A 12,811-nucleotide genomic window follows, 5' to 3' on the forward strand; every position below is an offset into this window, starting at 1 on the left:
TTTCTTTCATACCAAATCGAAGGTGGGAAGTTGGTAGCCTCAGCAAGAACGTTGAGGCGTTAGTTTCCATCGTTATTATCAACATCTAATTATGATCGTCACAGATCATCAGATTATCATCTTAAGACCAAAAATTGATGCGTAATAGTCAAGCGCAACCTAATCTTTTATGGAAAATGGCCGCCTTCATTTTGAATGGGCTCAGTAGTTTGAGTCAGCTCTGTAGTGTGCCATAGTTGTTAATGATGTAGGTATATTTGAATATTTTTTTACCCGACTGCGTTTCTAATTTGTGATTTTATCAATTTCCAGAACATTAGCAACAACAACGCATCCATGGCCGGCGAGCCCGGTGCTGCAGTCGGCGGCGAGGACTCACTCAGCCCCCGAGAGTACGAGCGCGCCTCCCGCGGCGCAGGCCTCGAGCCCCGCGCCTCACTCCTCACGGCCTCCCCTACCCAGCTGAGTACCGCCTTCGAACTCCGAACTCCTGTGCTGAACTCGACGAAACTCGGCGCCCGTCCTCTGATCCCCTCAACACAATTACGCCCCAATGAGGCCATCGGGGAAATTGTTTCACGAACTTTGACTTTTACACGATCTCGTTGCACCTAATACTTTGAAGTTAAATAATTTTTTAAACACGGATTTAGTTTCACTCTTCCCCCAATTCCGATGGTGGTGTTCAAGTATCAAGTTATGTAACAAGGGAACGATGTGTCAGTGAAATAATTATCCCGGTAGTCGACGGACCATGCCGCGGTGCGAGACAAGGTCAGCCGTAGTTTTCTTCGCTGTTCCCCAAAAGTTTCGGATGTGTCAGACTGTTTTTTAGTGATATTGTTTAGGTAGTGAATGAAATTAGGCGGAAGGGACGATAGCGCTGTTGTGATTATACAAAATGCTTTATTGATAGACGCTTTAGCCAATACGTTAGACGATATTTTGAATACATTATCAGCGTTTGAATTATTATTAATCAATTAGAACGACATCACCTAAGTAAACCTCTGTTCAAGATTTGTCTAACAGTTGGAGCGAGAAAACAATGTTTTTATCAGCAAATGTTTTTACTAACATTTTATTGTAAATAGCATCATCAAAATACTTAATATTATATGAATACAATGAAGAATTTTTAAAACTAAATTTAATGTTTTGTAAATTCTTTGATGTAACAAATGATAACTTTATAAATAAAAAAGGTTAACTCCTCATAAAGTAAATCAACAGAATAGAAGATACGAACAAAATACTTGCGCATAATCTATAATCTACACCTAGATTTAACAATACTTAGCAGACAATATGTAAACTTACCACCTAAAGAAACTATATCATATAAAAGTATCTGCATTACTAATACCTCCGTTTCAAGTCCTAAATCTTGGGGCTTGGACTTAGATAGAGGTCACATGTTCTATGGTATTGTATACACACCTTTTAGATAATAGATAAATTGAATTGTTACTACCTGCCTATTGACATGTAGATTGTAAAACTTTTTTATAACATTAGGTAGGTCTTAATTGGTCATACAGTGAAAGATGTCGCGATGGTCTGCAAATGTGAACATCTTGATTTTGAAGACTTCAAAAATTTACTTGTGTGAGACGATCATGATGGTTGTGGTAGACCCAGTGACGGTTACTTCAATCTATTAAATAAATTTTGTAAGACACAAACGTTTTTAATACGAAGGATTAACTTAGAAAGCATTCGCATTTCTTACCAACCATCATGAACTAATGCGGAAAGGCCTATTTTCATATCACCTCTCAGGTACTATCAAATGAGATAAGTAATACAAAATCACTCTTTGGTAAATTATGTAGTAATTTCTGAATCTACAGAACCGATTTTGAAAATTCTCTTACCAATTGTAAGCCACATTATTTGAGTACCATAGGCTATATTTTATTCCTCGGAATTACGTGGGAGAAACCGCGGGACTTTTATAATACTAGTATGATAATCACACTACACTTAGCTCACTTTAAAAGACCTGTTCGTACTCACTACGGTGCTGTGTTACATTTGTGGACGCATCGCGACATTATTCCGTACTTTATGACGATATGTAATTTCCACATTATCCGATATCGGTATAATACAGTGCGTGAGTTTCATGCAACCAAAATTAATAAAAGAAAAGATTTATTTATCATTCCATGGATTCACCGTTCTACCTTGTTGAGGTCAATTAAGGAGTTATCGACAGTTAATTCTAGGGAATATATTACCCTTTGACAATCTTTCTACCAAGAGATTCAAAAGCTATAGCTTCAGTAATTATTTGTATACTTTGGTCACTTATAGAGAGTTTTAAATGTTCAGAAAACATATCGTTTATAAGATTGAGGAACCGTAGAAATTCAAACTGCGGTCACTAAGATTTTATCAAGCGTAATTAAAATCAAAGTCATTCAGAAGCTTTCGGTTATTAAATTAAAATAGAAAGACGAATTCACAATGCATATGATCAATTTATAGATGATTGAATCCTATCGGTATCACAATTTTGAATTTGAACACAATTTAACGCTACAAAACGTACCTATCGTATTTTAATTTAGAAATATTAAAGAATTTAAACTATCGTGAGTGTTATTCAAACTCTTATTAATTTATTATAAAACACGGCTAAAACTCATGTGATACAATGTCGGAGTATGCTCGACTAGCTTGCATCGCGGCCGTCAGATGAATTTAGATCGTGCCGATATTCTGTTAATTCACAAAGGCAACAAACTCTCCTGTTAATACATAAACTATAATATAGTTGTCTACCGTACTTATCTATAGTAGAAGCATTGGCTGACATACTTTCAACTTTTGAAGTAAACCGTTTCGCACGCTAGAGTCGAGGACTAAGTTGGTGATTGCGTTACAAAAATTGTGATCGGGCGATGCATGCTGCCATCTACAAGCATAGTGAAATGGTGTTTGTTATTTTAAATTATCAGTAGATGGCGTTTTTAGAGAACTTTGAAACAATCCTTTCTTGTACACTCTGTTGCAATGCAGTTATGCGTGAGGCTCATAGATGGCACTTTGTTACTTTTACTTCAGTCGTATGGTCTACAGTACACTCTTTATTTATCACGATGGTCTGGCTATCTCTGGCTCTAGATCTATATTAGCAATCTCCAATACCGCTAGTTCTGATAATGTGGAAATGCTGTTAGGGTTTAGATTAAGTAAAGCTTTTTAATAAGACATTAAGATTGATGGCTGTCTAAATAGTGCCTAAAACACTACGAAAATTTCGATAATTCAGTTTTATCTTAACCACTATGTATGTAAATAGAATACTAAGATTTGATAGCGTAATTTTAATACTTAATAATTTTGTAGCTTGTATGTGTACGAGTGATGGGATCAATTTCTTTATGGATTTTTCAGTTCTTAAAGGAACCCTTAAATACTTCACTGGTTTACAATTAATTATTATAATTAGTTATACCTACTTAATACTTACTTATAATAATTATAACTATGAAAAGACCAATAACATTTCACACAAAGTAATTAAATAAATGAACACAGTTGTATAAAATAGGAAAAAAAGAATACAACTTGTATATAACATGTTGTATTAGCTCGTTTATTACAATTGTACATTTAACATACAAATATTACTAAGAGCGATCACCATAAATAATGCACACAGAGTGAAATAGAACATTATAACTACTAAGACTAGGCAGCGTGTTATCAACTGAGTCGTGATTGTGAGGCCATAAATGTCAACAGCTAGATAGACGTAGATAGATAATTAATGATTGTTGACATGACGACTCCGTTGATTACGCTAAATATAATATAAAATTACTGTTTTTGACACTACGTGTAGAAATAGGGATGCCGGCAAATGGGATGATGGCTGGTGGAAGGCTTCGGCCGTGACTGGTTATCACCCTATCGGCAAAGACGTACCGCCAAGCGATTTAGCGTTCCGGTACGATGTCGTGTAGAAACCGATAGGAGTGTGGATTGTCTTCCTACTCCTAACAAGTTAGCCCGCTGCAATCTTAGAATACATCATCACTTACCATCAGGTGAGATTGTGGTCAAGGGCTAACTGGTAAAGAATAAAAAAAAATTATAAAAATGATGCATGAGAGGGGGGGGGGTGAGTTGTTTATTAGAGTGAAAGAACGGTCAAACGCACCCATTACAGCCAAAGCAAAACCATTTCAAAATAGAATACCTACGTGGTATATTACTACAATTTGCATGTTCGAAATACAGATCGTAATTTTTTCACTCTGAAAATGTAATGCAAAAAAATGCAAAAAAGTAGTGCCCATTAACTTTACGTTTAAAAATTGTTTGGATGTAACTTAAGACAAAAGTATGACAGAAAAAATATGTTATAACAATAATTAATAACGTTAAGTGTCAAAAACCAGTAAATGAGTAAAAATATTATACTTGAGACATTTAATTTAATTTCATAATTTATTTAATATTTATGTGACTCAATTTTCAATCGCAGTCAATAGTGCTCATGTGTATAAAACTTAATTAAAATTTATTCTACTAAATCCCAAATATGTCTGCGATATATGCAAATAGAGCTCGGCCGAGGGAATTTCAAGAACACCACTAATATCTGTAAAATCAAAAACAAATTAATTATTTTGACTATGGTACTAAAATTAATAATAAATAAAAAAATATTGCACCAATATCTTCATATATTTATAGTACCATTCATTATGTTTGCTCGTTTTAGTTAAACATTTTTTAATTTTTATTGTCTTTAATCTATAGAATTTTATCTAAGCTAAATTAAGTATACAATTATAAAAGAATTTACACAAAGTTACATTTTCGTAGAAAATGCCTGTTTTATTGAGTATTTTTTAATCATAAATTAATATAATAAAGAATTGAATGCCTAAGTTTGCGCGAAGAACGAGTAATTTAGCTATAGAAAAAATTCCTATTAGCAGTTCGATTTGAAACACCAATTAGAATATTTAGGTGTACAATTTAATATCTTTTAGGTGTTACATGTTTTTAAAATTTTATTATTTTTGAATTTATTGTAATTATTATAATATATCCACATGTTATTCCCTAAGCCTTGGTGTACCTACTTAGTGTATTATTACAACCTTTTATTGAAAAGGAAAAATGTTTTACTGTTATTTTTGCAGTATTAATAGATTATTTGTTATTTTTTATCTAAGTAGCGTCAGGACCGAGTATACATCTGTAAAGATAAAAATTAATTTTTGACTTATTTTAAGGATTTCAGGCTTCGCGGATTCACAATAAATATTACAGACAGACAGACGAGACAGAGGTATTTGTTGTATAGTATGTATGTAATAAATACCGGAGATTTTATTATTATAAAATGTATTATACCACCTGTTATGATAATTTTGTATTACTAATGAACATTTTTTTTATTATTTAATGACAAGTTAGTACTTGACTGCGATCTTACCTGATGATAAGTGATGTTGCAGTTTAAGTTGGAAACGGGCTTACTTAGAAGAGGCACAAGATTATTCAACCCCTACTAACCCGAGCTGTGATTCGAAGTCAGAACCTCTCTGTTGAGAACCACAGAACGCCTAACTGCGCGGTCGTCAAAAACATAACTTGCACCGAACTGTCCATGTAATTTTGGTAATAATATATGTATGTAATTTTTGTTTACTGTAATTGATTGAAACTCTTGTCATTATCATTTGAACCACCAGAAATAAAGGTATAATGACCGCGTTTGAAACCCTCTTAACTTTAATTTCATATTTTTTACTTTACTTTCAAAACATAACATGACATTTTGTGTCAAGTGCTTGTAAAATAAGCCTACTTTAAATAGTAGCGGAGCCGAAAAGGAATTTTTTGCAATTACTCGAGCGTGGCAGTTGAACATAAGAGAGCTTGCACGTTGTTGAGTACCTTAATATTGGTGGGTACGTTTAGACAACCAAAAAAATAAAGTGACTTCAAAAATACTCATCCAGCACGTCAGATAAGGATAAAGTGGATTATTTGATAGCTAAAAGGTGTGAATTTCGAAATTGTAACGATTTTACTGTAACGTAGTGAAATAGGAGGGTTCAAAAATTACACGCGGTTAATTTTTTACTTATTTTGAAGGAAATAATTTTAAAAATATTCGCTAATATTTTCTAGAAATTCCAGTAAGTCGAAGTAATCAAAATTGTCTTTATAGTCTGCAGTTTTTTTCCCACCGCTGAAAGCGAAAAAGTACACATAACCATTTATATTTCCTATCATCTAATCTACCAAATCTAATCGGTCCTCATGACGCTTTCGTAACTACAAATTTAGCATCCCGGGCTACTCTACTAAAATAAATTAATTTTGAATTTGTTTTACGGACGTACACTATCTTTTGTGAATCCTCATTACATTTTAATTTTTTTAATAAATATGTCTTGCTAGTCATTTATATTAATTTATTTATATATTTATTAAAATTGTTATGTTCAGAGGAATGAGCATTTACGAATTGTTAAAAGCCAAAAATCTTTATTTTCATTTAATTGTTTTAAACCATTTGTTTCTTTGTTTACTACCATTAAAATATAAATTAATACATTTATTTGTAAGATGAATTGACCAAAAGTTGTTTAAGATTGATTAACATAGAATTTGTAACATAGTATATGATAAGTAAAATTTATTAAGGAAAAATTATGTAAAAAGATAACTCTGTAAAAAGTTGTATTTGCGAATTTTAATGTAAATAAATATTATGGATGAAAATATGTTTCCATTAAATTATTTTTAAATAAATACCTAGGTTCAAATACTATAAATTGTTTTTAGTTTTATGCGAGTGGTGTAATACCTATATGCGGTGCGTAAATAGAAGAAATGAAACTTTTGTGATCATTGTTAATGAAATGAAAGTGTAACTTCGATTATATGAGCTGTAGTATTTTTTAAAATGCATTTTATTTACAATCCTTTGCACATTTTCTCTTTTTTCTCTTTTTCTCTTACACAACAAAGTAATCATCATCATCATCATCATCATCATCATTATCAGCCGATGAACATCCACTGCTGGACATAGGCCTCTTGCATGGACCTCCAAGCACAACGGTCTCGAGCCGCCAGCATCCAGCGGCTGCCTGCAACCCACTTGATATCTTCGGTCCACCTAGTGGGGAGTGTATAACAAAGTAATATACAGTAATATTGTTTTTTTTTAATTATCAATTTTTATTTGGACTATAAAATAGAATAGCCGCGCTACGAAACAAGTCCCATAGAGGCGGCGTCTAATGCCGATCATTGTCAGTTGGTAATGCCGGTGTTATTATCATTTGTGTAAGGCGCTGTCAATTTTAGTTCAGATTTTAGCCGTGGGACTCCTTTCGTAGCGTCTACAGTAGCGTGATTAAAAGATAACTAGTGTCATCTATTAGCGTTTGTGAAAATTAACCGAAACGTATTCGTTTTAGGAGCGTGGCCAGTAGATGTCTCTTTTCCATTTAATTCTCTTATATCCGAGATGGCAATACATATACACAGTTTCAGTATACTATGAGAGTCTTAATGTTTCATCAATCTAATATTTAGTAATATAAAAAATATATATGCATCCAATATTCCTGTTTCGGTAACAGGTCTTTCTTTATTATCAACTAGCTGACGCCGCGCGGTTTTACCCGCGTGGTTCACGTTTCAGGTAGGATCCCCAATTTTTTTGAAAATATAATATAGCCTATAGCTTTCCTCAATAAATGGGCTATCTAACACAAACAAATAAACAAATTCTTCAACATCTTCTTCTTCTTCAACTTAACATACGTAAAATAGATGACGTATGCTTAGTAATGGTGTAGCTTACTGTGCTGTTTACAAGCAACACCATGTTACTTAAGGAGCTTGTATACAAAATGGTGCCGCTTACAATCGTGATAGTGTCAAGTTTGCTGCGTATGTTAAGTATGGTGGTCCAGGGTTTTTTTGTCAGTGTAAAATATTCAAAACCTTTCTCTCTTTCAAGCATCGCAACTATGAGTACAATGTCATTGTCTACGAGTAACATCGACTAATATGGACGTCACCGCAGTCCAAAACAATGTGAAATTAAACCTCTAATATAATAGACCGAGAGTCATGCGAGAGCCAGACATACTTCATTTTGAGAGTTTGGGCTGTGGTGCTTTGGAAGGTCTCAATGTTCCACATTCTTAATTGTTCAAGTATAAAATATTTTTTTTATTTTTATTTTTTTTTATTGAGAAACAATACAGTATGGAATTTAAGCTTACTTATCCTAATAACTATACAAATCATGCCCACGTGGAATGGTGGCTAGCCGCGGTGAAATTATTCGATAAAATTTTTTGGCACTTTTTGATATTTTGTACAGGGTGTCATGAAAAATCATGTCTCCAGTCTGCAGCAAAACTGTTAACTTCGTGGTAACTCTTCTTTAGAGACCATTAAAGTTATCTTTAAATACAACAGTTCTGGCAGTTGGGTAAAACATCTACGAGTATAGCAGTATTTTACATATAATGCAGCCGTGATAGCCCAGTGGATATGACCTCTGCCTCCGAGGATATGACTTCGGAGGGTGTGGATTCGAATCCGGTCCGGGGCATGCACCTCCAACTTTTCAGTTGTGTGCATTTTAAGAAATAAAATATCACGTGTCTCAATCGGTGAAAGAAAACATCGTGAGGAAACCTAGACACCAGAGAATTTCTTAATTCTCTGCGTGTGTCAAGTCTGCCAATCCGCATTGGGCCAGCGTGGTGGACTATTGGCCTAACCCCTCTCATTCTGAGGGGTGACTCGAGCTCAACAGTGAGCCGTATATGGGTTGATAACGAGAACATATAATGCCGAGAAAAATATTTAAAAAATACGCTTTTAACTTGAACGGTTGAGTGTATGTATACATATGCTATCTTCCAAAACCACCATAGTCCATACTCTACTATCCTACTTGCTGAAGTATGGTAGGAGCATAAAGGGATTTTCCTCCTCCTGCTAACAAGTTAGACCACTGCCATCTTAGATTGCATCATCACTAACCATTAGGAGAGATTGTAGGGCTAACTTGTAGAGAATAAAAACAATAGGCTGACAAACTTTCAACGTTTTTAAAATGAGGTCTGGCTACGTCAGGCTTTCATATATATTTGGCATCTTTCATTAAAGATATTTTGTCGAGGCAAGCTTATTTATACGGGCGTTATAATTTATGTGTTCGGAATATTGAAGAGCTTGAATCATCTCGTATGTTCTGAAATTATTTAATTTTGCGACGCTCTACGAATATGAAATGTTCTAGCCATTTTCTCTGTGAAAGGTACAAATTATGGAAGGTCAAAATATTCCATTAAATTCCTATCTCGATCTAATATTTAACTGCACCACAAATTATTTCACGTTACTGAATAATTAAACAGATTCGGTGTTCTAGTTGTTAAGCAATGGATCATGAATTCCTGGGAGGTCTTCGGTCGCACCTATAAATTAATTAGTACCTAAGTATTTCTGTTTAAATAAAAAAATTCTATGCAGCCCGGAATTTGGCATTTGACAAAATACTTTTTGACCAAGAGTGAATCACTACTAGCACCAAAAAGTTGTGTGTGAAGAAAAAACATCGTGAGAAAACCAGCTGATTTTTTTTTTAATTCTCTACATTTGCGAAATCTTCCAATCTGTGCCAACGTGGTGGACTATACACATAACACATCTCATTCTGAGAGGAGACTCGTGCTCAACGATGAGCCCGATTATGGACTGTTAAAGAATAATATTGTTTTAAATCGATCGTTTTTGCCCGTGATCAGGAAAACAGTAGCTTGTATGTTATTTTAGACTAAATTATATGTGTCACATTTAAATCACTTCAGCTGTTCTGGTGATATAAATTGTGTAACATAATGATTTTTTTAAATATACACGGTACGGTGACATTAACTTGAGCGATAGGCTCATCTAAAATTAACAAATTAGATTTGGCTTGACTTATTACGGTTACTATTCACTACTGTTAATTCGAAGGCTGTATGTGATGACCTACGTTGTCCATAATAATTAAGACCGACGTGTGAAGGTGTGTCTTCCACGCGTTTAGTATGCAGAGCATATGATATACGACATAGCCGTTACCCTTATCAAACAGAATTAGTTCGTTTTAAATTTCAGCTTCTGTCGATATATCCAATAGCGTAGTAGCGTGCGTTGAAGAGTCAACATCACCTGAGGATGCTCCGGTTACGGGGTGAAACGTACGTAGAGAGTATTTTGTCGGACCTGGGTGACGTTGTCGCATGGGTTCGTCGGCTTTATATATTCATGATGAACTTCCGCAAAGTAACGCCTGCTTCTATCCAATATGCTGATGTTCTGCTGCCCATTTCATTCTACAGCAAAAATGCAACCTAAAAACTACCATTATTTTTCCTCAAATCAGCTATCTCTGGATAATCAGATAAATATCAGTCTAGTTCAAAAAGATACAGGTAAAAGTATCATATCTGCGTACTAATTAGGTACCTGCACGAACCTTTGTGGATTATTATCGACACCCGATAAGTAAAAACTTTCTCTCATGAAAAATTAACTTACAAAATGTGCCATTCAAAACCCTTGGCCTTTTATTAACCTGTCTTTACTGAGAACGAGTCACCAATTAGAACGTAAAGGGTTTGCCACGATGGTTAAGTCCGGATAAGTCTGTGTGGAAGCTATGGAGAATTATTATCAGGCAATCAACATTCCTCACGATGGTTGTATTTCTCGTCGAAATAGCAGTATTAAGAGAACCAGAACCAATTAAATACAGCATAAGCAGTATTTAATTAACCAGATTGCACATAGTAAAGTTAAAGCCGCCTGGGATAGACACTCCACTCTCTAGATTGAAATTTTCAAGTATCTATTAACCATTGTAGGGTGTAAGGCTATATTCACACAGCATTGTCATGCGTGTTTTTTATAGTATTCACGTCACGTAAACGGTTTTATGTATCCATATTCGGCTCACTATTAAGCACGAGTCTCCTCTCAGAAAGAGAGGGGTTACGCCCTAGTCCACCACGCTGACCCAATGCGGATTGGCAGACTTAAGAAGACACATATGGAATTAAGAAAATTCTCAAGTATGCAGGTTTTCTCACGATGTTTTTCCTTTATCGTTTGAAACAAGTGATATTTAATTTATTAAAATGCACGCAACTGAAAAGTTGGACGTGCATGCCCCGGGCCGGATTCGAACCTACGCCCTCCGAATCTAAGGCAGATGTCAGATCCACTAGGCTGTCATGTCGTCTATGTATTTATGCTACTGTATTTATTTGTATTATCATCTTTATTCTTTTAGATCAGCTACTACAAGGCTTTCCTACATATAGGAGAGGAAGATATGGAGCTTAAACACATCACGCTGATCCAATGCTGGTTGACGAGCTTAGGATCACTATGTTAAGCTCTTTAACGAACACTATCAGCTGTTAATGATGATGACCACAACACACAGCTTTAACGGCACCAATGACCACAACACACAGCTTTAACGGCACCAATGACCACAACACACAGCTTTAACACCACCAACTTCAGCACTTAAAATTTTTTACAGAAAATTACTTTGAAGAAAGAAAGACTAAGTATTTCACAGCTCCGTGGCGCAGTGGTATGCGCGGTGGATTTACAAGACGGAGATCCTGGATTTCGATCCCCGGCTAGACCAATTGAGGTTTTCTTAGTTGGTTCAGGTCTAGCTGGTGGGAGGCTTCAGCCGTTTCTAGTTACCACCCTACCGACAAAGACGTACCGCCAAGCAATTTAGCGTTCCGGTACGATTTCGAGTAGAAACTAAAATGGGTGTGGATTTTCATCCATCTCCTAACAAGTTAGCCCGCTTCTATTGTATTGTAGATTGCACCATCAGGTGAGATTGTAGCAAAAGGGCTAATTTGTAAACAATATAAAAAAACAGCTCAATTTCACACAATAATATAACAAAACGTGCAATATTTTATAGGTTAACAAAATAAGGAAAGTTCAAAAGGTCTGTTGATATGGGTATACAACCATTCATGAGAACTTTGTGGTATAAAGGCTAAACTTTTCGAATGCCGTACATGTTTTAAATGACCACCGTATTTTCGACCTTCCACGAATATCGTAGCAAAAGTTTTATTTAATATTCAAATGCGCACTTCGTATTTCATCAACGCTAATGACAGAAATATGTATCATACATAGGTATGGACCACGCTTTTAACAAAACTATAACTCAGTTTGTGATCATCATTATCATCTCAGCGGATGGACGTACACTGCAGGACTTAGGCCTTTTGTTGGACTTCCAAACATCACGATCCTGAGCCGCCTGCATCCAGCGAATCCCTGCGACTCGCTTGATGTCGTCAGTCCATTTAGTGATGGTCGACCATCACCTTTCACCTCTTTCTCGAAATTTGACCTACCTAACTTGAGCATATTATGTATAGGTATATACATTCGTCTACAATTTCGAGTAAGTTCTCACCTATATCATTTTTGTTTATTATTTTGTAAAATACTAGCTAACGCCCCACGGTTACACCCGTGTAGTTCCCGTTCCCCTAGGAATACGGGGATAAAATATAGCCTATGACACACACAAATACTGTACTGGAGTAGGTAACTGGCTTTCCAGTGGTAAAAGAATTTTCAAAATCGGCTTACTAAATCCAGAGATACCCCCTACAATACAGAAAACTTTACCTTTCTTCGTGTCTAAAATCTACCTTATATTATGAAAAAAAGATCATCACAACTGCAGAGCCGA

General features: G+C 35.2%; 1 protein-coding gene across 5 annotated transcripts in view; it reads left to right on the forward strand.

Moving 5' to 3' along the window:
- LOC112053223 (small conductance calcium-activated potassium channel protein) overlaps positions 1–6,947 on the forward strand; it is a 307,143-nt gene extending 300,196 nt beyond the window's left edge. For all 5 annotated transcript variants that reach the window (XM_052886402.1, XM_052886403.1, XM_052886404.1 and 2 more), the window contains one exon: positions 313–6,947. In XM_052886402.1, the coding sequence (XP_052742362.1) occupies positions 313–466 (154 nt within the window). In that variant the 3' untranslated portion in view covers positions 467–6,947. The remainder of the gene's footprint in view (positions 1–312) is intronic.
- The last annotated feature ends 5,864 nt before the right edge of the window (positions 6,948–12,811 follow it).

This window comes from Bicyclus anynana, chromosome 17 (genome assembly GCF_947172395.1).
Source record: "Bicyclus anynana chromosome 17, ilBicAnyn1.1, whole genome shotgun sequence".
Taxonomy (NCBI): Eukaryota; Metazoa; Arthropoda; class Insecta; order Lepidoptera; family Nymphalidae; genus Bicyclus; species Bicyclus anynana.